At 38.1% G+C, this 25,473-nt stretch overlaps 1 protein-coding gene and 1 long non-coding RNA gene across 2 annotated transcripts; both read left to right on the forward strand.

The window, feature by feature from the left end:
* The first annotated feature begins 260 nt into the window (after window positions 1-260).
* LOC131798025 (transmembrane prolyl 4-hydroxylase) lies at window positions 261-7,277 on the forward strand. Its single transcript, XM_059115694.2, has 11 exons — window positions 261-532; window positions 1,846-1,927; window positions 2,617-2,751; window positions 3,027-3,100; window positions 4,178-4,239; window positions 4,330-4,364; window positions 4,773-4,938; window positions 5,304-5,361; window positions 5,468-5,601; window positions 6,367-6,457; window positions 6,751-7,277. The coding sequence occupies exons 1-11, from the start codon at window positions 347-349 to the stop codon at window positions 7,030-7,032; spliced, it is 1,305 nt and encodes a 434-aa protein (XP_058971677.2). The 5' UTR covers window positions 261-346; the 3' UTR covers window positions 7,033-7,277.
* Window positions 7,278-13,195: 5,918 nt separating this feature from the next.
* LOC131779187 (uncharacterized) lies at window positions 13,196-15,913 on the forward strand. The gene is made up of 3 exons (XR_010716999.1): window positions 13,196-13,708; window positions 14,527-14,570; window positions 14,874-15,913. It is a non-coding gene; the product is annotated as an uncharacterized lncRNA (long non-coding RNA).
* Window positions 15,914-25,473: the final 9,560 nt, after the last annotated feature.

Below are 25,473 nucleotides of genomic sequence, written 5' to 3' on the forward strand. Positions count from 1 at the left end.
GAAAAGGAATCGACCCACAATTGGTTGCCATGGAAACCAATTTCAAACGCACATGGCCTTGGCTCAAAACCTGTTAGTTTAACAACGACCAACATCAAAAGACAGCCAAAGTCACACAGGGGGTGTCTCTAAGATCTTCTCTTTATTTTACAAAACACCACCAAAAATTTTGCTTGGACCCAATTAATTATTGATTCCTCATTGTAAACTTCTTTTATTACTCGCTGTAATCGAAACTTGCTCTCTTGCTTTGTGTGGAACGTTTCTACGTTCACGACGTAATAGAAAATTTGGTTTATCTAGTCAAAAGGAAGCAGCTTTTTACATATATACATATATATACAACATGAGAGCAAATTTTCCTGGTTTGATTTTGATAGTGGTTGCAGTTTTTCAACGAGGATTTACGAGCGAACACAGCGCCACTCAGGCCGAGGAAACCTCGTGTTCTAAGGGTCATTGTTTTGTAGAAAATGAAGGACCATGCAAAGACGATGGACAGCACAAATTATACCGCTGGGATCCTGTGAAGGTTAGTCAGTCAGAAAATGTTCACGATATTATCAACCCTTCGTAGTTTCAAAATAAATCGCCTACTCCTCCGCGAAATAGCATTAAGAAAATTCCCTAAACTTTTTTTTGGGCGGAATGAATTCAAAAGTTATAATCACCGCATATTTAAAGAATACGATTTCCTCTGAGTGTCAGAATTGTTGTTTTCTAAGTATTGCCAAATTTTTTTCAAAACAGCGCTAAAAGCCTGTCAAATTTTTTTATGCTCGAGTAAAATAACAATATCAACAATTTCCGTGGAAGTTACATAATTCAGACTCAGACGATCATTCAGTCAGCTATTAACACGATTTGTTCGATTCGGTTGGGTTTTTTTTCTTACATTATTCCTTTTGAATAAAGTTGCTGTCATTTCAAATCTCTCCACGACGTAAAATCAAATGAAAGTCAATGATGACACTAAAATTGCTAGGCTCGAAAAATCAGCCGCTGTTTGGGAGACGAGATCAAGCTTCTCTTCCCAGGGAGGGGAGCGAGGGGGGTGGACAAGGACCGAACTCGAGAAAGCGGCGGAAACGAAGAAGGCATAAACAGTTTATAAACTCTTGCAGAAACTGAGCCACCAAAAATCCGATCAGTCCCTTAACTAAAATTATAAGGTTATAAATTTGTTATAATGGTGTGTAAACCATCATGGCATTATACCATAGTCATTGTAAAGAGGGAAATAGCGCTCGCAAGCAATTTTCATTTCAACACCGATTCTTTGGTACTTTGATAATCGCCAGCAGTTTAATGTACCTCCATGTCTGCATTCATGGTACTCTTGATACAAATGTTATTATCCTTCTTAAGTGAGCAAAACGTTTGCAGTGCCATTAGCACCGCAATCCAAACATGAGGTGCCTTGACCTGGTTATGTCAACACAGTGGTCCAACGTGCGAACGTTGCAATAGCGAGGTGGCGGGCTTCCAGGCCATCAACCACATAAGCCATCATATGAAGATGTTCTTAAGCCGTGTGACCTTTTTGATCACTCTCAGAATAAAATTATAGATCAATAAGATACCTGAAATAAAAAAATTTTGTGTTTTTTTCCCTATTTTTGTCTCCTCTAAATGGTGTCTATGAACTCTCAATTTTTTTTTCACATATTTCTCGTGACAGTGGGTATTTCTGATGAGCACAGCCGGTCCGGCAAAATTAATCCTCGTGCGCTTGCACCACGCTTGACTGCTGTGTTGGTACTTCCTATGTTTTAGCTTTTAAAAGCAACCACTCTGCGGTAAATGGGATTAACTGTAATAGCGGAAACTTCGTTGCGTCCACAGGTTGGCTACGAACGAAAGGTCAGGCTCGAAGGAGAGAAGATCTATACCATGATCACCAGGGCTGTACAACCGGCGTTATTTGGTACAGCAACGAAAAAATTATCCATTCTATTAGAGACACAGATGTTTATTTCTCAGAGTGAATTGGTGTTAAGAGAAGTGCCAACCCCTTGTAATCCAAGGAGTGATCAATGTTTACCTCTCCTCGTATCCAGTAAACGGATGATGAGAATTGTAGACTCTCAGGTTTAAACTGGGCGCTGTAACCTTGATTTAAAACATCAAATTCTCTTTAAAAATATGAGAGAACGTGCTAGGTACTCCAAAAGAGAAAATAATTGCGTCAAGAGCTTGGAAGTTAGACAGACATGTTGGGCCACAAATAAACTGGTGAATCTGCTATGGCAAAGGATCTAAAATTGTAGCCGATTTTGAGGAAATGAGTCTATTTTTCACTCTGATGCTGCTAAAAATGGTCCCTCGTCAATTCAGAGAGCTTCATTGGCTCGCAATAAAGACCGAAGCTGTTAACATGATTAAATGAGTTAATATCGTCAACTGAGTCCTAAGCTTCTAGAAAGGGATTGTGGGACTCTAATCATGTACTCGTCAGCTCGTGCATGATATAACGGTGTAGTTAGTATTTTTAAAAATCTACACACGAGAAACTACCTAAAACCATTCACCAAAAGCAGCTGTAAAGAAGCCTTGTGTTCTCTCCAACTTACTCCTGTCTTTTTGAGATGTTTATTTTCACTTCATTTCATTTAGAAATTCCGGATTTCTTGTCACCGGAAGAGGCCGATCACATAATTGATATAGCTGAATACGTTGGATTTGCTAAAAGTGATATTCACTTGGACCCAGTGGCGAAACAGCACGGGAAAACAGTCAGATCAACTGAAGGTAAATTACAGGTTCAGCCCTAGGCGCTTCGGGCAGTCTTTGCTTGTGGTGGTGTTGCTGATTACAGATATTCAGCCCTATCCCTGGCCTGGAACAAACACTTTACTTTGCAAATCTTTCCGGAGAAAGAAATTTGCAATCAAAAGAAGAAAAAGTTCGGCTGGATTAGGCAGAGATATTGATTACTTTGGGTTTCACAAAATACCCGCAAATGAGAAATACCACTAAAAATGTAATTCCTTACAAGATGATTTTGTACTTTTGACTTTAAACAGGCCACTCAAATAGCTCTGCTGGATATTTTCTTAACTGGGACTTCGATCGAGATTACGAAATTACAAAAGATGAGGTGAGCTCGTGTTCTCTACGTTCACTGAAGCTAGTCAATGAACTTAGACCAATTGGACCTAGCTGAGGTTTATCTCATCGCGGATGAGGAAGGAGTAGGTGGTGTCATCCAAGAAGCAGTCACTAGTATGTAATAAACTATGAAACTGCCATTTCCCTTATATAATTTCTTTTTACCCGGGGGAATCAATTTGTTGAAGGAGTTAAGACACTACATTTTGAGTCACGCGTAATTTCATGGAGAGCTGCATTTGAATGGAAAATAATCGTAAAATGATTAAGTTTTATTTCTGTAGTCAGGTAAAGGCTGAAGGGAAAGTTAAAGCTGATATAAAACGTAACAGCCATGATCATAATAATGATGGCGATGATGACGATGATGACGATGATGACGATGATGACGATGATGACGATGATGACGATGATGATGATCACTGATTGTCAATAACTTGATGATAGTTGATGATGGTTGATGGTAGCTTAAACTTTCATTCACTATCATTAACTATCATTTTTGCAGTCATCGGTATAGTGATAGTTGATCATAGTTGACAAAATCAGTCCATGAGATCACGTAATTATAAACAAACATGGCGCGCGTTGAGGTGGCATTTGAAATTTGAGTAAAAAAGTTGCGAGTTGAAGATACTGAAGCCTACTAAGGGATGCGGAGAATGAGCTACGAAAACATTCCGCGAAATTTTGGCAAAACTGCGGACCGAAGAAACTATCATTTACTATCATCCGCTCGTTCAAACGAAAAAAACTATCATCAACTATCCTGTAGAATTTGAACATCACCAAATTACATAATAATTGATAATAGTCGATTATAGATGCATGATAGTTCGTGTTCAAACGCGCGTGGTAGTCGTTACTATCATGAGTGTTTGGACGGGGCTTTACTTGAGAAATGCACATTTTGTCCTGGTTCAAATTTTTAATATTAGATTTTTCGTTTTTGGAAAAAAAAATCACGGCTAGGACTTTCCGATGAAGAATTTGAAACACAACGTACACATATCCATACTTGATTACGCATTACATGAAACCATTTGACTTTCTATTTGCTTCACAGGTGATAATATTTGCTAAAAAGTTTAAACATCTTTATCTTTCGCCAAAAGAGGTCGATGAAATGTAAGTTAAATTTTCATTAGTTCCTTTCTTTGTTTACCTTCCTATAGAGTAAATTACGGCATAACTATGATTAACTCATTTGTTTTACAGGATAGAAAACCTGGAGTTGAAAGAATTCGAAGACGGTAAGCACAGGATATGGTAGATAAAATCAAGTTAGATAGAAAAATTCTTGACCATTTCTCCGGGTTTTTCTTCAAGCCAATACGAGCGCTTTTGTGTCTGTCCTATTTGAATGAAGAGTCAGAATGCTTGAATGGGAAAGAATTAAACTTCAGACCGCGAGGTTTTTCTTGTAAAAGCGATTTTTTGAAATTCCCTTTTCACATACACTGTTACAAAGCGGTCTGGGTGCTCACTCGCTCTCTCTTATTTCGATTCTCGACCCTTTTAGACATTCCTTCCTAGTCCCCTACTACTAGGAATGCCAAACGTGACCTATATTTGAGCAAGACTGTCGAAAAGATGGTCGGAAAACGGAAGCTCATAGTTTCCATGGTCATATGACGCTAATTTTTATCCGTTTTCAACAGGCAAAGTAGAATACCCCGAGTGGAGGACATTTAAAACACACGCCATTGACATGTACATGAATGATATGAAAGAGAAACATCCTCGTCACAGAGATCGCTTCAGTGATCAAGTGTGGCTCTTTCAGACAGCTGAAGCAGATGATGTTTTAAGAAGACTAAGAAAACGGTAAGCTTACAGATCATTCCAACACATGATCCTGCTTTTCCAATTTTTGCAAATAAGCATGCATGTAAAATGTTGGAAAGACTGGCAAGTCTAGAGTCATAATTATTTGCACCGAGTTACTATGAAAAATACCAGTCTTTCAGTTTTGAGTCATCTTCATTGGTTGCAAGACTCAATGATAGTGTTTTTTAGTTGTGATTAGAAAATTTTGTTTCCGTCTTGAAAGTCGGGTCACTCTAAGGGGCCTCTTAAGTAATTTTAAAGTTGACAAGAAGTTTCTCACGGGGATGGTAGTTGTTGCAAAGCACATTTGCCTTAAGAAATCTGTTTTAATTCAGAAGTTTATTGTTGGATTTTGTTTCCAGCGTTTACAAGCTTACTCGTCTTCAGAAGGGAATAGTTTATGGAGGTGAGCCTCTACAGGTAAAACACAGTTTCGAGCTTACTTTTAAATTTGAAAATTAAGAAATATCACGAGGTATTTGCATCTGTACCAGAACTTAGCTGTCTGATATCTGGTTTATTCAAGGTCGTCAAATATGGTCCTCATGGCCATTATCATGCTCATTATGACAGCTCCAGAAAAAGTGATTACCCGGATGGAACCAAATGTTGTCACTACGACCTCAAAAATGCACGTTTGGCTAAATGTAGAATCTGCAGGTACGAAGCTTGTTACTCCTTTCAGCAGTCCGTCCTGTTTATTAGCTCATCATTTGTTTCCAGTATAGAGGATATAAACCATCCTCAATGCCAGCTGAGGTAGTTTCTTTTGTCATTTATAGGAGAAGTTTGCACCGGAAATGATACTTATAATTTTCATCGCCGTCTTTAAAAAGTATATGAAAAGTTATGTTATTGACCGTGTTTGGAAATTCCAAAGAGTAACCTAACTTTTCAAAAAACTAAAAAGATGACCTCGGACGCCGCCATTACAAACGCTGCTCAGTAGCTTGGCTGCTTTTCATTGACGTAAGAACCTTTACATCACAACATTGCTGCACTTGAAAACAGTCACTTCATACGGCGGTTTATGTTAGAAGAAAACAGTTGAGGCCGATCACTACAGTAGTCGTTTTTTCTAACTGTGCGTTTTGCCTGTCGCCTTTCAATTTCAACAACACGCAATGCCTGGCCGCTTGTCTATGACTTAACAGCCTTCAGGTCACATCATGGTTACACTTGAACGGAATCAATTCAATCAGAGGCTCGAGTCAAAAGAAAACAGTGGAGGCTGATCACCACAGAAGTCGCTGTTTTTGAACCAGGCATTTTGCTTCCCGCCATTCAAGTTAAATTTCAATACGTGATGCCTGTGTTACTGATTTGGGATAAGTTGTACCCAATGTTACTTCGTCATGCCTTGTAAAGTTATCACTTACATAATTTGATATGCTTGAATGAAAACATATTTTTTTAACCGTACAGGTACATTACTATTCTTTACTATCTAAATGACGTGGAAGAAGGAGGTGAAACAGCTTTTCCTGTAGCAGATATGAAAAATTTTAATGAAACAGTGAGTAAAGCTTGTCATGATTCCTTATTAACATGAACTGACGCACAAATACTTGCTCTATAGCTACTTGTACACACACACGCGCGCACACTCACACAAAAAGAGAAATGAAAGGAAGAAAACAAATGAAATTAATAGATGAGAACATTATTGACAACATCGCCATACTCGCTTACGGTTCGTGTGCACGATAACATGGAATTTAATCGTTGACTGGCCATTATAATAGAGGAAATCTTTCCCAACTGGTGAAAAATGACTAAAAAATAAATAAGAGTGCTTTTATCTCCTAGGAATTTAGGGACCGCAAAGATGGCGATCGCTTTAATTTAAATGAATATTGTCAAACAGCTAACATCGTTGTACCTGCCAAGAAAGGAAAAGCTATCATGTGGTATAACTATGAACTGGATGGAAAAACCGGCTGGATGAACAACAGAGACGATAGATCATTACATGGGGGATGCATCGTGAAGAAAGGCATCAAATACATAGCCAATAACTGGCTCCCAGCCCCCGAGAATGACTCTGCTCATCTTATCAGTGAATATTTTCGAGACCCGGATGAAGAATAAGATATGAGAGGCGTGTTCATTTGATTTTATTTCCAATTTAATGTATTTTTAAAATACTAGGTGCTTATTTCCTAAATTTCTTAGCATAATACCTTAATTTATTCTTGCCAGACCACAATTGCAGAAGTAATTATGTTTATATCGGCATTTTATAATGTTGTAATATTCCGCCGGGCGAGGTGGAAAAATATTACATGTCGTGAGTACGATTGATCAGAAAGAAGGGTCAACATATAAATATACAATTTTTCTGGATCTTCTTGAGTAAAATGAATCGACGCTTTCCCCACACTAACCCATAACGGAAACTTTATTCCATTTGTGATAAGTCACCACAAATGGTTTCCCGTGACAAGGTAAAATAAATCATGGCCACTGCGCATGCTTACTTGGCTTGGTTACCAACCTAGCGATGTTCCGCACTAACCCTTTACTCCTCAGAGTGAGCGGTGTTGCAAATTCTCCTCACAATGTTGACTCAATGTCAGGCACATTTAAGATCACTGTCACAGAAATAAGAGCGTTCTTATCCATCCACGAGTCCCCATTGGCGATACCAATCTCTTTAGCAGAGCGTGCCTATACCTGTCTATATCAAATCTTAAGATCTTAAGGTATCTCGAACTATGTTGCTACAAGAATGTCTAGTCCTTGTATTCCTTGGTAAATGTGATTTTTCTCCTCTATGGTTTTTCACATCATCGTTACAGATAAAGCCATCTCTTCATCCCTTTTGTATTCAAATTGCAATTTAATCAAAATGGCTTTAGCTTGTACCTTTAAATGTGACATTGGAAATGCCTTGTAGTTAATAATTCCCCATCCACCGGGCAAGGATGACAGTCAAATGCCCATGGGTTTCCCGGGAAGGGGATGTGGAAGCTTCGAAATGATCAAAGCATTAAAAACTCTTTACCGGTCAGTTTACATTATAAACTCAGTCGATCGTAATCGACCCCCAACGACGACGTATCGCAGTTTCTCTAGAAACTTGCCCCCTTTATTCATTTGCTTTTAATAACGCCAACCAATATGTAGGGAACATAAGTTCGAGCCGTCAAGACTTGAACTTTTTGGAATGGTTATAAAACAAATTTTAATCCTTGTTTATCCAAACAATCTTCATTTTCAAGTAGAAAATATCAGCTAAACGTTAATTTTTTTGTGAAACTATCAAAATGGTTTACATTTAGCGCTAAAAGAAACACCTTATTACTTCAAAAAACCAACATTGATCTTGAAATACCACGGCCCAAATTAGACCTCGTTTTAATAACCGATCCTTGCAGTTTGAATTAATTACAAAAATTCTCATGGCAGTCAACCTGTAAACGTCAATTCGTCGCTTTAAGTAGTCGCAATGCTTCGGTTTCTACATGAAAAAAAATTGAGCTCGAATTTGTGAGATGCTCTAATAAGTTAACTTGAAGTAAGACGTCCCCAGTTAAAGTTTTTTTGAATGCCGAAATAGATCGAACTCAGTTTCAATATGGTGGGTGATTCCTTTGATTGAAACTGGTGATAAAGGAAGAGAGCCACCCACGGAATACACTAAGAATCTGGCAACTAGCCAAGAAACAATAAAAATAGGCAAACAATTAACAAATGAAAAGATTAATAAACAAATAGGTGAAAGTGAATAACTGATTAAGAAAGTGATTGATAACGAAATAAATAAAAACATAATCGCCCAATTAACATTACAACATTTGGCTAGATAAAGCGTCTCGTGTCTCTAGGTTGCCAAAGACAGTTCGAAGTGGCAAAAAAACGAAAAAGCTGGCTACTCGTCCTCCGCTTTTTTTCCCTCACGTTATGTTCTTGTTTCCTAGTTGTCTGCCTCGTTCCTTCCCAGTGGTCCTAAGGAGACCGTTATAGGTGTCTGGGCTTCCGGCAAACTGAGGTCGACATAGGTCGACATAACGGTCGATATGCAGCTTTAACAGCTGGCTGAAACAGTTTCAGTCAAGTATCGACATTTGACTGCCTATTAGTACCATACGGTTGACTGTCTTAGTTGCCATTATCCACGAGGGGGTGAAAGGGGTTTGTACGCGGTGTGGGTTGACTAGAGAAAATACGAAATTAAAACCCCGTAAACTGTGAATTTTTCGCTTTTTGCGATGCGTGAACCTTGCACCATCCGACTTATTATGTAATTGATACTAAACGATTTCAGAGGCTAGGTAAGATTCAATTATGCTATACATTATCATAAAATTTAAAATTTAAGAAGTATTAAGAATTTGTTAAATTTTTACAAAATTTTCTAAGTTTACTTTGAAAAATGCTACAATCCTCTTTATCTGCTTTCTTTCTTAGAAATGATTCTAACAAAGTGAAAAAATCAGTTTACTTAAGCTAATCCATTAAATTTGCATAACCGGAGAGTTTTCCCTCCCTTCCGTCGGTTTTTGCATTAATTTGCATTTAAATTTTCTTTTCTAAAGACGTGTTTGATATACTTACATGAGATTAACATGATCTACATCGTTTTTCAACCTGAATATTCAACAACAGTTCAGTCATCACGGATCAAGCGCACCCCTAAACAAAGTTATTAATTGTTCGAGCCTGTCAGCTCCGTCTACAGGAAGGACAAACCTCTGAATAAAATTAAGGCACGGAGTCTTTGCTCTCATTTCACTTTTAAGTGCCAGATATGAAGTATTTTAAAGGGAATCTGTGAAAATTTAAGACAAAGCTACGAAAATTCATGCTGTTGGAAATGCAGTCACTATTCTTCGGTCTGACTTGTCGTAGATTACGGTCACAAAAGAACATAGAGCTCCATTTTTCCCATGGACACCAACTGGCCATGAAAATTTCTTTCGCAAAACAATCCTGTTTTCATCAGATCTATGACGCGTTGTAACATCTGGGTTAAGAAAGGTTTCTTCAACCATTTTCCAAACAGTAGTTTCGCAAGTCGATAGGAAACAGCTTTTCCCCTGCTCTCCTGGGTACATGTGATTTGCTCTGATATGTTCCTTCACATTATTGAGCGTACTTGTGATATCATGCATCCAACTCCTAGTTGATGATGCCATTTCGCTACAACGTTCCCTAGAACTCTCAATATGTTTGTTTTGGTCTAATCACACGTCTGATCACAAGTTTCCCATGTTAAAAGCCATTACTCGCACTACATATCACTGATGGTACGACGCTATTCCTCGTTACTGTCAATGTGGTCAACAAATTTGACCATGCTAATTATAGCATTTAAAGTCAAGGAAGTTAGTTTCTATTTTGGTAACTGCGCACCTACCCCTCCCCTAACCAAATATTATTAACCAGTACTTGTCGTCAATTGACTGTTGTTAGATTAGGGGAGGGGTAGGTGGGCAGTTGCCCAGATACCTCTAAGGTTGGATTTTGCAGCTAAAGCAATTATGTTATATAGCTATGAAGTAGAAAACAGTGATGACACGTCGGCAATTATGGTAGAGAAAACAGGGTAAAATTTCCGCACAGCCCCATACTATTGTAAAACAAATCCGTTTTCCCAATATAAATGTATTGTCTTTGTCATTGTTTTCTCTATCCAAGAACTGAATGCATAATGTAGTATGGGGCTGTGCGGAAATTTTACCCATTTTTATACACTACTTTCCAAAGGATGTAGCTGTATGGCCAAAATAGACGCGTTTCGATCGTCGATGTCGAGGAGATTTTACTCTTCAATGTTGCCGAGCCGATGCTCCGTACCGGCTTCGAAGACGCCTATTACGAGCACGTACCACTAGTCAAATCAGGGGAAGATAACTAATGAATTCAGCTAAAAAGAATGCTGATTAAGGGCTTGTATTCACACCGTACACGATTATTCAACATTCTTTCCGGCTGACATGTCGCAAGCGAAGAATGACGAGCTCCTTATTGTTGTTTAATTATTTTTTGTGACTACACTTTTAAATAAACATTTGTGGTTCAACAGCGAACACGCGCTGTGCTCTCGAGTCCAAAGTTATGGTGGTTAAATAATATCTGAAATACCTGTTTGTTGTTTTATTTGCTGCCGTGGTCATTTTGTGAAAGATTGAATTGTTTGCTTTACTATATGGTTGTAACCACAACTTGTTTTTATCGTAACTTAAGTTGGAACATATTGTATATCGCCATAATGGCGAGTGAAGTTTCGACCATGAGTACTGTCTTATAATTGGGGTCATGTCGATCAGTGTTAGACCAGTTCACAACGAGTGGTTTCTTTTTAATTTTGTTTTCTCGCGTGTCTCGCTAGCCACAACATGTGCAGTGATTGAATTGAAATAATGATGAAAAGTATTCACAATGTTTATGATATACTCCCGCAAATAGATGATGCTCATTTTACACTGTGTGTGCGTGTGTGTGATAAGTTTTTTGGTTAAACGACTACAGCCTGTTTTCTTGTTTTTTTTTGTTAGAATAATAACTCATCAAGCCTTCAAGACAAAAATAATGAAGAGAAGAGAGTCAAAGAAGCAGGTAAGTGTTACAATTAATTTCTGGTTTACCCAATGATGACAGTTTAATTTTGGAAAGGGGGCAGGGAGAGTAAGCTTTCATTAGTACTGGTAATTCTCTCTACTATCTGTCATACAATTCTTGGAGTGCTAATTTGGAGAAATTGATATTGGATAAATTAGTAATCCTTTAATTGGCATTGTTCTTTATTCTCATGACTTTTCTGCTTGATATTGAATAATATTGTAAGGAGAAATTCTGTCTTGGTCATTGTGGGAGGTAAAAGGTTAAGTATCTTGTCTAAATCCCTTAGAATTTTTTTTAAGGTTTTAAAGAAACATTAGACCCCATTTTTTTCATTCTCCAAAGAGTGTCGACAAAATAAATGAAGAGACAATGTAATTCTCAACAGGATAAGTAGAATCACTTTTAAGTACTGGGTTGCTGGTGCATATGCTTGTTACCAGTGTTTCATCAGTGCAAATAAGTGACTGAAAGACTTGCATCCCATTTGACGTATCAGTTCCAACAGTTAGCCTAAAATCAAGCATTTTACTTCAATCAAGAACCCATTTATGATCATACAGAAAATTCATATAACTATTATAGTGCTATAATTATGCACTTTTGAATGTCCATTTATCATCTAAATTTGATCATGTTTTTCAAAAATGTTGTTAAAATTAAAACAGGGTTAGAAATTGGTTAGTATGTGTAAAATATATACAATATATATAGTTTGATTGGAAGTAAATTTTAAGCTGCAACATCTTGATGTATTTTGTAAGTTTAAAGTTAATGTTAAAATATGGTTAGTTTTGATTTGTAGGGCTAATTGATGAGGTAAATGCATGAGTCAGTGGAACAGAAGAAAAATAAACTAGATTCAGTTTGATTTAATCTAAAATTCATTTTAAATTGTATAATGCGGCTACAGTGAAATTGTGTTAATTTTTTTTGTGCTTGAAATTTTGTGCCAATCTGCCCTTTAAGCAACTAGCTCAATTTTTTCATCTTTTTCATATTTTGGGTTGAAACTTTTACTGCTGAAAATGCTAATTTTTGGTTATTTTAAGCTACTGTTACAAATTATGTACATATACTGTATGTATAGAAGAACCTCTCATTTTCGAACTCCCAAGGGAAACTAAATGTGTAATTTAACAGGGGTTCAAGTTAGCTGGTAGTAAATGACTGAAAAAAAGGGGTTAAGAGAAATCAGATCTTGAGCAAGTTACTAGGAAGTTTGACTGAACTGAGCGTAAGTTAGCAGGCTTCTACTCCAGCTATTTTGTAACTTATTATTGTTGTTTATGTAGGTAATTGAAGCCTTTAACCCCTGAGGGTGACTGGCTTCTAATTTCTCCTTGCAATTTCACCCTTGGATCAAATGTAAAGGTCATGAGATTATAGGAAATGATCACCAATTTACAAATCTCCCAAATGTTAACCAAATTCTCCTCGTCAGTGCCATAGTTATTGTAAAGAGAAAAGAGTGGAGAATATGAATATTAATATCAGGGTGTAAAGGGTTAATACTACAGTCATGGTATTGATTTATATGTGCTACACTCTGCAGCTGTGGCATTGCTGATCAGGGAAAGAGATTTATCATTTATTGTAGACAGTTCTATACAACATTGAGATGATGAAGAAAGCAAGCCAGAAGAAACTATTGATAAGGTATGTAGACCTAAGAACTTATAAAGATATTGTCATTTTCCTTTGTTAAGAGGTTAACCGTGTGTAAATGTTGAGGCATTTTCTGAATTTTCCAGTTTGAAAGATCATATTATATTAGACACAGAAAAAAATTGGTGAAGCTTGCAAAGCAGTGGTGCCTCACCCAAAATTGACAAGGAATCATTGTTCAGACTCTTGGTTGTAGCAGATGTATATACATGTAGAATTTCTTAGGTGGATACATGGGTGTTGTTGTTTGACAAACATCAAGCAATAAATATGTTTTTCAAACTGTTTTGCAAAACCCAAAATTAAGTAAAAAAAATAGAGAACATGGGACAAGAATAGAAATGTATGGTTTTTAAGAAGTTATTTCCTTGTTAGTGAGAAGTTTTATTTGGTAAACCCAATTTGTTTGCAAAGAAATACCTATTCTTGTTACACATCAAGACCAAGGAATTTTGGAGTATGGTACATGCAGAGGTGAAATATCTCATTTGGACTGTCATGGAGATCCTGTGGACTTGTGTATTACAGAAAGGTAGGTTTGAATTGATGGAGAGGTCTTAAAATTTATGTTCTGACTTATTTTCAGGTTACTCAGAAGAAAAATACTTTTTTTGGGGGAACGTCCTCCTCAGCTGAAACATCAAACTTTTGCAACAATGAACTTGTTAAGAACTTTATTAAACGTATTAAAAGAACATCTTTGCATGCTGTCTTAAAAAAGAGACTGGTCACTTCTTGTAACTTTGACAAGTACATTAAAGCTTTAAATTGCAGCAGTTTGTTGGTAATGAGTATGGGGCTGTTTTTCTTGGAGCACTTTTTTCAACACTTTGTTTTAAATTTGGTCTTGGATGAGAGAAAAACTTCAAAGCAGTCATGCTGTTGGCTTTTTGAGTTCATTATCCTCCTGAATATGCACATGTATTTAATTTATAAAATTTAAATCAAAGGAAATGGCACAAGGTAACTTCTAAACCAGTTGAAAAAACTTGAAAAAAAAGAAACATCTGTACCACAAGATCTTTAGTGACATTTTACAGAAAAATGAACCTATGAAAAATCCTTCTAAATTATCTCTAGCTCAATTTGAGCACTAGAAGGCAGTTATCATATCATGCTGGCAATTGTATAAAAAATATGGTCACTGGAGGCTGATCACCACAGTAATCACAGTTTTTGAACCAGACATTTTGCTTCCTGTCATTCAAGTCCAATTCTACTACGTGATGCCTGTATGTTCAGGTTACTGATGTGGGATAAGCTGTACGTGATGTTACTTCATGCCTTGTAAAGTTATCACATACATATTTTGATATGCTTGAATGACAACATGTTTTCTTAACTGTACAGGTACATCACTATTCTCTACTATCTAAATGACGTGGAAGAAGAAGGTGAAACAGTTTTTCCTGTAGCAGATATGAAAAATTTCAATGAAACATTAAGTGCAGCCTGTCATGATTCGTTACTAACATCAACTGATGTACAAATACTTACTCTATAACTACTTGCACACACACGCACGCACACAAAAAAGAAAGGTGAAAGGAAGAATGCAAGTGAAATGAGTAGATGGGAACATTATTGATAACATCGCCATACTCGCTTACGGTTCGTGCGCACGATAACATGGAATTTACTCGTTAAATGGCCAACGTAATTAAGGAAATCTTTCTAAATGTGCTTTTATCTCCTAGGAGTTTGGGAACCGCAAGGATGGCGATGGCTTCAATTTAAATGAATATGGTCACATAGCTAATATCGTTGTGCCAGCCAAGAAAGGAAAAGCTATCATGTGGTATAACTATGAACTGGATGAAAAAACCGGCTGAATGAACCACAGAGATGATAGATCGTTACATGGGGGATGCATCGTGAAGAAAGATATCAAGTACATAGCCATAAATATGGGATTTTCCATGCATTTAGGAATACTACTACTACTAAGGCCCGTGGCTCCGTGTGGAGCATAGGCCATCGACGACCCCTCGCCATCGCACTCTGTTCTGGGCTAATCTTGCTGCTCCTGTCCAGTTTGTACCTTGCTGCTTGAGCTCTGCCTCAGTGTCTCGCCTCCAGCTGTTGCGAGGTCGGCCTCTCTTCCTCTTTCCCTGCGGGTTCCAGGTCAGAGCTTGGCATGTGATGGTGGATGCTGGCTTCCCGAGGGTGTGTCCGATCCAGTCCCACTTCCTCTTCAGAATTTGTTTTGCTACTGGTTCCTGTCCCGCTCGCTCCCACAGCTCTTCGTTTGGGATCATCTCTGGCCATCGGATGTTGTAGATGCGCCGCAAACAGGTGTTGAAGAATGTCTGGATTTTCTGTAGCATTGTCTTTGTCGTCCTCTAAGTTTCGCATCCGTAGAGCAAGACTGACTTCACATTGGAGTTGAAGATGCGAAGTTTGGTTCTTGTCCTGATCTCCTTGGACGACCAGATGTTCTTGAACATGACAAAAGCTGCTCTGGCCTTGCCAGTCCTGGCTGTGACATCTCTGTCCGTGCCCCCCCGTCGGTCAACTGCACTCCCAACGTAGATGAAGGAATCCACTTCCCTGATGGGCTCTTCACCGACTGTGACTGGTGTGTTGGCAGTGGTTGGCAGTGGTTGGCAGTGCATTTAGGAATGCCATTTCAAAATCAAATAAAAAAATCAAGAGACAGACGTAACGTTGAAAGCCCCTTGGGGATAATTAAATAAGTAAATAAATAAATAATAACAATAAATAATTAAATAAATAAAGTATGTGATGTTTAGAGTTTTCTTCTCCTGTACCCGTGCTTGCTTTACCTTTTTGACGTAAGTAACTTGTCGTAGCTAATCGTGAGCGAATAAAAAAGCTCACTCCAAAGGATGATTTAAATCTCTGCATATCAATTGTTGAGCCCTTTCCATTTTGAGCGTTCAGCTTAAGTGCAAGTGAAGCTTGATTGAACATTCTTGTTCGATAGGTTGAAATCTTCTTTAAACCTCTGCGAAACGTTTTAAGGTTAGAAGAAGTCTTATAACCTCCTGCGCCGGGAAGACCACACTGAACTCTTCAAACCCCAAATTTTGGTTAGAATTTCTTCTTCCGCCGAGTCAAGATAACTTCTTAAATTGATTTTCTTCAATTTCATTTGTTTTCAAATCACATTCGCCTCGGTAGTGTGAAAGCATCTTGCCGAATTTTCTTCAGAGAGTTTGAAGCGCCCATTCAATAATCGAATGTAAATTGGGGCAGACAAGCCTATATGACTTCGTAGTACGTCAAGTTTTCTGTATATTTGTTGTATGACGTAATCGAATTGAAGGGATTTCCAAATTCACCGGAAGTAATGCTGTTTTTCCAGCCCAAGTACAAATTTACGTTCTCTTGCTTCCAAAATTTTCTTTTAAACATTGGTGGATGTTAAATGGAAATTTCAAAACTTTGCCAGGTAAGTGTTTTTGACTGAATAATACCCAGTAATAAACAACAAACTTTGTATCGCCTTCTTTACTTCTGCTCACGCTTCCTGCCCTCATATAGATCCCGCCTCCGGCCCTCTCCCGCCCCCTGTTTTCCCGGGCTCCCGCTCCCCTGTCTCCCTCCACTTGTATTCTCACTGGAGATACTTGACAGTTCCGATTCAAATTTCCCACCCCAACCAGGCAAGATTCAAATTCCCCACCCACCGGGCAAGGACGACAGTCAAACACCCGTGGGTCTGCCGGAGAGGGTATGTTGAAGCTTCGAATTAATCGGTGCATTAGAAACTCTTTACAGTGGTCAGTTTACATTATCAACTCAGTTGATTAAACCAAATTATCTCGTAATACCCCTGCCGACGACGTACCGCAGTTTCTCTAGAAACTTACCCCCTTTATTAATTTTCCTCTAATGACGTCCAACTAATACTTGGGAAAATAAGTTGGAGCTCCATTAACACTAACTTTTTGGACTGGTTATAAAAACAAAGTTTAATCCTTATGCATTCAAACGAAGTTCTAAACAATTTCGTCAAGTAGAAAACATCAGCTAAACGTTAAGTTTTTATGAAACTGTCAAAATGGCTTTTATTTAGCACTAAAAGCTAAATTGCTCGAATTTTTGCGATGCTTTTACAAATAAACTTAAAGAAAGACGTCCCCAGTTTAATTGTTTCTGAATGCCGAAATAGATCGAATTCAGTTTCAAGTGGTGGCTGATTCCTTTGATTGAAAATGGTGATAACGCAAGAGAGCCACTGACGGTATACACTAAGAATCTGGCAACTTGCGAAATAAAACAGTGAAAATAGTCAAACAATTTACAAATGAAAAGATGAATAAACAAACAATTAAAAGTGACAACTGAATAACAAAATAATTGATACCTAAATAATAAAACAGGGCAACATAATCTCTCCTAGTTGATGGTGTTCCATACTACGTGTCAAATAATTTTACCTAAATTATGTCGTTTTTATTGCTGTCGCTGTCTTTTTGTGAACGATCGAATTAATGTTTCTTGTCCATATTATTTTTGTAACTACATTTTTTGTAACTATTTGCAGTTCAACAGCGGCGAACACGTGCTGCGCTCTCGTGTTCAAGGTTATGCTGTCTAAATGATATCAGAAATATCTGTATGTTGTTTTATTTGCTGCCGTGGTCATTTTGTGAAAGATTGAATTGTTTGCTGTACCATATTGTTGTAACCACAACTTGTTTTTGTCGGAACTTAAGTTGGAATATATTCTATATCGCTATAATGACGAGTGAAATTTCGACCATGCATGTACTGTATGACCATGATCATGTCGATCAGTGTTAGACCAGTTCACATCGAGTGGTTTCCCTTTAGTTTTGTTTTCTCACATGTCTCGCTAGCCACAACACTGCAATTGACAAGTGTATCCCGAAACGACCAAATGAAAGCACGGAAGAACGCTCCTTGGATTACATGTGAATTTATTAAAACTATGTAAGAAGAAGAAGAAGCTTTACAAGAAAGCCAAAAAATCTGGTCTTCAAAACGACTGGAAAGTGTATCCAGTTATGAACAACTTCCTAAAGAAAGCCTGTAACTCTGCTCGGAGAGAACATATTAACAAGATATCTGAAGACCTAAAGTCTTCTAAAAAAATCCAAAACCGTTTTGGAGTTTTGTTTCATCTGTACGCAAAGGATCAAACGAACTTACAGCACTAAAAGTGGATGATGTGACCCAGACGGATGACCTGGAGATTGCGGAAAGCATGAATTCTTATTTTTCAACTGTGTTTACTTCAGAAGATTATGGAAATTTCCCTGAGTATAGTAATCTCGTGGATTCCAAGTTATCAACTATCCTTTGCATTACAAACAAGGTTTCTCGCCTTCTGAGAAATCTTAATCCTCCATTGCATGTAAAGTTAGCGAGACGATTGTAAAAGATCGTGTTGTTAACTTCTCGCAATCCCTAAACGTCTTCAACCCAAACCAATTTGGCTTCCTTGAAGGAAAATCAACACTAACTCAGCTGCTGCGTTGCTTTGATGATTGGTTATCATCAAGAAATAAATCAAGACCCACCGATGTTATATTTTAGACTTCTCTGAAGCGTTTACTCTATACCTCACGAATGGTTGTTGCTCAAACTAAAATGTCACGGGATCGACGGCTCACTACTTCGTTGGTTTAGGAGCTTTTTGACTGACTGCAAACAACGTGTTGTTGTTGTTCGAGGCACCAACTCATCCAGGTTCTGTGTAAAGTCGGGGGTTCCCCAAGGTACGATTTTGGGCCCAATTTTATTTCTAATTTAAGTTAATGACATATCATCTAACATCTCTTCGACTTTTAGGATGTCCGCTGACGACACCAAAGTATACAGCGAACTGTCAAACATAACAAGAAACAGTGAAGCCCTACAACTTGATGTCGATCACCTACTATCCTGGGCATCTAAATGACGACTACGCTTCAATCCCGATTAGTGCGAAGCTCTACGTGTTACACATAAAGGTGACCTCTCCATCCCCATATACTCATTAGGTACGAGCATTAAAGCGTTAAGTGCGTCAGGGATTTGGGCATTACTATTTCTTCGGATTTATCATGGAGCAGGCACGTCAATGTGACCGTTAATAAGGCTAACAAGTTATTGGGCTTGGTTTACAGAGCAGTGGGCTCGTCGAATCCCGTTACGTTCTCTGCGTTATACAAATCTCTCGTGCGTCCGGTTCTAGAATATGCTGCTCCGGTCTGGAATCCATATTTAGTTAAAGATGTGTTCGCGTTAGAAAGAGTTCAGCGAAGAGCCTCTCGGCTTGCTCTCGGGCAAAAACGTGGTGAGATGGAATACGAAGAACGTTTCAGGAAGCTGAAGTAAGCTCCACGTTAAGTTAGCAAAGGGTAATCCCTATAAATATTCCTTTTTTATCCGAATCGTATAGGAGTGAAATATCCCACCAGGATTCATCGTTGAGGCTGGGAGACTGAGTCGCTTAAAGAGTGCGCTGAAGCGCTTTTTAAATGTCCATTAGCTGCTTGTCTTTTTTATCAATTTTATCAATTTTGTCTCTTGTAAATAGTTTTTGAAACGTTTCGTAAACTTTGCCCCGTTTACTAGGGATAGAATTCTAACGAACTAGACTCAATGAAACTTTTTTATTCCTCTCTCGTATTCACTTATTCACAACGGGTGTGTAAAAGGCTACTCGGCAAAATTTGTAATAAATCACTCTCTTATTCGATATTCTCTATATTGTGAATGGTTGTTGCTAAGTACTGATTTAAAAGGTCATTCAAGGCTGCGTCGATGATGCAAACCGATCAATGTCCCAAAATCACGAAAGGCAGTGCTTCTAGCTCTTGACATAATGTTCACACTCATCATCTGACATGTGTCACGCACGAATCACAAAGTCTCCGACATTAGCCGCTTGTCTTTTTTATCAATTTTATTAATTTTATCTCTTGTACTTGTGTAAATAGTTTACTTTACCTTTTATTTAAGTAAAGATCATAGGGTCAACCTCCAGTTTTCCTTTTCAAAATATTTTTACTTTGCTTTTTCATCTGAATAAATACGTTATGTTATGTAAAGTTATAATGCCACGACAGGACATCTGACAGAAAACCTGTCAAGCTGTCAAGCTGTGAAGTTGTCTTACAACTCGAAACACCTCCGGCTGGAAGTTTCGAGGGAGACTTTTCGCGTCTCTTGTAATTTTACTTTAAGCATTGTTGATTTCACTTAAAAGAAAAAAACTTCTGAAGATGGATCAGAAAATACATAACCAAGACAATCAGAAAAGAAAGCGGTATTTATTTTTCCGCTGGCATGACTACGTATTCATTATTCCGAGGTTTCCAAACCCCATTATTCATTATTTCCTTTTAACTTAAACCCGTTTATTCAGCTTCCTCCCCCGAAACTCTCGATATGTTTTTATTTCCCCCTGATCACAAGTTTCCACTGTTAAATTCTGTGCTTCAAACTCCCGGACGAAACATCACACTCGAGTAATACGTTCCGCCGCAAACTTTAGCGTATTTCCAACATTCCACACATTTAGTCAAATTAATATTCCGTGACAAGCTAGATTTAGAAACAGCAAGGAGGCAATTGCCTAGGATCTTCAAACAACGGAAACAAATTTACGAACTATTTCGAATTGGCCAAATCTTTAACAAAACTTTTTATGTTTACTTCGAAAAATGCTTCAATTCTGTCCATACGCTTTCTTTTCAGGAAGTGTTTTCCACTGTTAAACGATTCTAGCAAAGAATGAATGAAAAATTCAGGTTGCTCAAGAAAATCTGAATTAATTGACATAATTTTTTTAGAATGCTTTCATAAGGAGAAACATGCTCCACATCGTTTTGAATATTCAACAACAGAAAGTTATTACTGATCTTCTAAACAAAGCTGTTAATTGTTCGAGCTAAAAAGTGATTCAGAGGCCTTTCCGCTCCCTCTTCGTGTCGCCGGAGCAACCATAAACCTCTGACTAAGGCGCGAAGTCAAGTTTGATCTCATTTCACTTTTTACCTGGCAGAAATGAAGCAATATATAATTGTTGATTGACTCAAATCTTTGAATTTTTCCTGAAAAAAGAAATCTGCGCAAATTTAAAACAAGGCTATGAAAATTCATGTTGTTGGAAATGCAGTAACTATTCTTCGGTTCAAATTGTCGTAGATCACGGTCAAAAAAAGACATGGAGTTCCATTTCTTCCATGTACACCAACTGGTGATGAAAATTTCTTTTGCAAAACAATCCTGTTCTCATCAGATCTATGAGGCGTTTCAACATCTGGGTTAAGAAAGGTTTCTTCAACCATTTTCCAAACAGTAAACAGCTTTTCCCCTGCTCTCTTGTGTACATGTGGTTTGCTCTGATATGTTCCTTCACATTATCGTTGAACGTACATGTGATATCATGCATCCAACTCTTAGTTGATGATGTCATTTCGCTACAACGTTCCCTAAAACTCTCAATATATTTTTTCCCGTCTGATCACATGTTTCCGCAGTTAAACTCTGTGCTTCAAACCCCCGGACGATATATGCTCATACCCTTCCTCCGAAAATTTTGGAAATTATATTATCAACATCTCACATACCCTTAAAAACTCGCCGAAAACGGGTTTTAATGAAATCGAAAGAAAGTTAAAGGTCAGAGATAAGTAAGTAATCAATCAGTAGAAGTTTATTTTTAAATACCATGACTCAGACACATAGGAAAACAAACACTATGAGCGACGAAGCTTCGGGAAGTTGTAGCCGCAAGCGAACCTCCTAAAACAAAAGAAAGCACTTCATCGCGTCAGTGAGCAACATTAGCGAAACAGCTAATAACGCCAACTTTGGTCCACCTCATTCACATGTGTCGGGAGGTTTTAAAGATAGAGGTGTTACACAATCAACGTTATTCTTATACAATGGCATTTAGATGAGTGGCATAATCAGACATGGCAGGTAATTTAGTGTAAACAACTGGGTTGAAAACGTAAATTAGCCACCGTAAAGGGTAAAAAAGCTGACGTTTCGAGCGTTAGCCCTTCGTCTAATCGCTCTGACGAAGGGCTAACGCTCGAAACGTCAGCTTTTTTACCCTTTACGGTGGCTAATTTACGTTTTCAACCCAGTTGTTTACACTAAATTACCTGCTATACTCTCCCACCGACGCAGCACCACAGTTTCTTTAGAAACTTACAGCTTTATTCATAATCAGACATGGTTTGATACACTCCTGTCTAGCTAGTGCCTTCATCAAGGGTCATCTAAACGCTGTAAAGACTTCTTGACGCCTATTTACAATTTGTCAGAAAAAAAGACAGCTAATTAGTGATCATATAAAAGGACCTCTTGTTGCAGCGCTTAGATAACTCTTAATGAAGGCACTAGACAAGAGTGTCGAAACGTTGGGTCTATGAATTGTAGGAAGGGTCAAACGGCTCGCGAACATCAGAGTTCGCATTGATAAGTATCGCTGTCATTTGTATTTCAATCACCGTTGTAAAGACTTCCTGATGCCTATTTACACCTTGTCAGAAAAGAGACAGCTAATTAGTGATTATCCACCTGGTTGCCGTGTGAACTTTAATATATTTTATTAGCGAGAAAAGTATGGTCAAACTGTTGTTACAAGGGTTAACCGGCTCGCGAACATCAGAGTCCGAAGGCAAGCTCGACGATTCGCCACATCATCGAAATATTTCAAGTAATACTAAGCAATGTAATGTTCAGATAGAGAGTCTGATGTTCTGCAAAGCTATTCGACATAACGCTACACTATTTGTGTCTACGCTGTACCATTCGAAATTACGCTGAGCCATTTCCCGCAACGCTACACTGTTTGTATGTACGCTGTACCATTCGACATTACGCTGAGCCATTTCACACAACACTACAACATATGTGTCTACGCTGTACCACTTTACATTACGCTGTGCCATTTGACGCAACGTCACACCGTTTGTGTACTGTATTCAAATGAGTGCTAAGCTATTCGTAATTGAGCCAGTCCATTTCACAATTTCATGCTCCAACGTCACACCGTTTGTGTACTGTACCACTTTACATTACGCTGTCCCATTTGACGCCATGTCACACCGTTTGTGTACTGTATTCAAATGAGTGCTAAGCTATTCGCAATTGAGCCAGTCCATTTCACAATTTCATGCTCCAACTCGACATGGGAAACTAGACCGTTTATCATTTGGCTAAACTATTCATGTTTAGGGTGTTCTGTTTCACGAAGGAAAACTAAACCGTCTAGAATTTGGCCATGCCATTCCTTTATTAGCTATTCTATCCTGCAGCTGATCTTTAGACCAGCTTTGTATTTGTTGATCTATTTAAGATCCTTGTATTTTTAATTTATGTAATTTGGCACGCTCACCACAAATTTTTTTTCGTGTAGATTTAATTATTAAGAATTTACTAAATTTTTACAAAACTTTGCTAAACTTTCTAAGTTTATTTTGAAAAATGTTACAATCCCGTCCATCCGTTTCTTTTCAGGAAGTGTTTTCCACCTTTGAATGAGTCTAACAAGAATTATTTACTCAAGCATATCCTACATGGCAAATATTGTAGTAAAACTTTCCATAATGATGGTTTCAAGTTGTTTTACTATTACTCCGAAAATACATTTTTCAAAGCACTTTCAAAAAATCTTTTTTTCAAATACTGTCATAAAAATAAACATGCTCCACATCGTTTCTCAACCTGAAAATTCAACAACAGTAAGTTACCACTAAGTATAATCAAAACAAAGTTATGAAATGATCAATCCGCGAAGTGCCAGTGATTCAGAGGCCTGTCCGCTCCTTCTTCGTGTCTTGAGGCGCGAAGTCCTTGCTCCCATTTCAATTTTTACGTGCCAGAAATGAAGAAATCTGTGCAAATTTAAAACAAAGTTTTGAAAATTCATCTTGTCGGAAATGCAGTAACTATTCTTCGGTCTGACTTGTCGTAGATCACGGTCACAAAAAAACATAGTGCTCCATTCCTCCCATGTACGCCAACTGGCCGTGGAAATTTCTTTCGCAAAACAATCTTGTTCTCATCACATCTATGAGGCGTCGTAACATCTGGGTTAAGAAAGGTTTCTTCAACCATTTTCCAAATGTTAGTGTCGCAAGTCGAAAGGAAACAGCTTTTCCCCTGCTCTCCTGGGTACATGTGATTTGCTCTGATATGTTCCTTCACATTATTGAGCGTACATGTAATATCATGTATGCAGCTCCCAGTTGATGATGCCATTTCACTACAACTTTCCCTAAAAATTTCTAATATGTTGTTTTTTCCCACTGTGAAATTATCTTTCAAACTCTCGAAAATGCATCAAATGCAAATTCTCCCTACAAAAAAAAGTCGGCCAGTGAAGTAACCAATCAGAAGCAGTTTATTTCACGGTCGCCCACACTCTACAAATATCGTATTTGCATTTTATGTACTTTTGTTTCTTCCTTGAAAGGTCGATAATAAAGCCTCGGACTATTGTTTGCTGTAGTAAATATTATCAAATAATTTTCATTATTAAGCTAAGACTCCACGAAAGGAGGCGCTCGCCAGTGCGAGAGAAACGAACACGGAGCATTTGAGCTGAAACATAAGACAAAAGAACGCTCCATAGGGTTGGTTCCCTTCGTGGGACGATATGGACCAGTTGGATGGGTTGCTTACATGTGCTTGTTACCAGTGTTTCATCAGTGCAAATGAGGGAATGAAAGACTTGCATGCCATTTGATTTACCAATTCCAACATTTAGCCTGGAATCAAACATTTTACTTCATTCAATAACCCATTCATGATCATACAGAAAATTCACATTTACTACTACTATAATTACGCACTTGTGACCTCTCACGCGAAACGTTCCTTACGGTTTGCCGTTTTGAAACGGATAGCCGTTCGTAAGCCGTTCATCAGCCGTTCGAACGGGATGGGATGCCATTCGAACGGCTTGAGCTATCCGTTCAAAAAGAATTAGGAGCCGTTCGAACGGCTGGAGCTATCCGTTCAAAAAAAATTGGAAGCCGTTCGAATCTCTTGAGGGAATACACTGTACCGTCGGCAAGATGTCTAATCCACTCATTACCAATGCAAACACAAAGCGTGTGTGTTATTCATATGCTAAGTTGAAAACAATTACTCTCCATTTTCCAATAAAAACTGTAGAATTTCGATCGTACGCTATGAAAAGTGACAACCGTACGCTATGAAAGTGTATAAAATGACTAGAGTAGCGACGAATTGTCACTCGATTAGTCTAGCTCGCGGTTTTTATCAGCTGTGCTATCACTTGCTTATACTTGAGATCAGTAATCATGTCTTTCAGACTGTTGTGCAAACAGAATA

Source organism: Pocillopora verrucosa, chromosome 3 (genome assembly GCF_036669915.1).
Source record: "Pocillopora verrucosa isolate sample1 chromosome 3, ASM3666991v2, whole genome shotgun sequence".
Classification (NCBI taxonomy): Eukaryota; Metazoa; Cnidaria; class Anthozoa; order Scleractinia; family Pocilloporidae; genus Pocillopora; species Pocillopora verrucosa.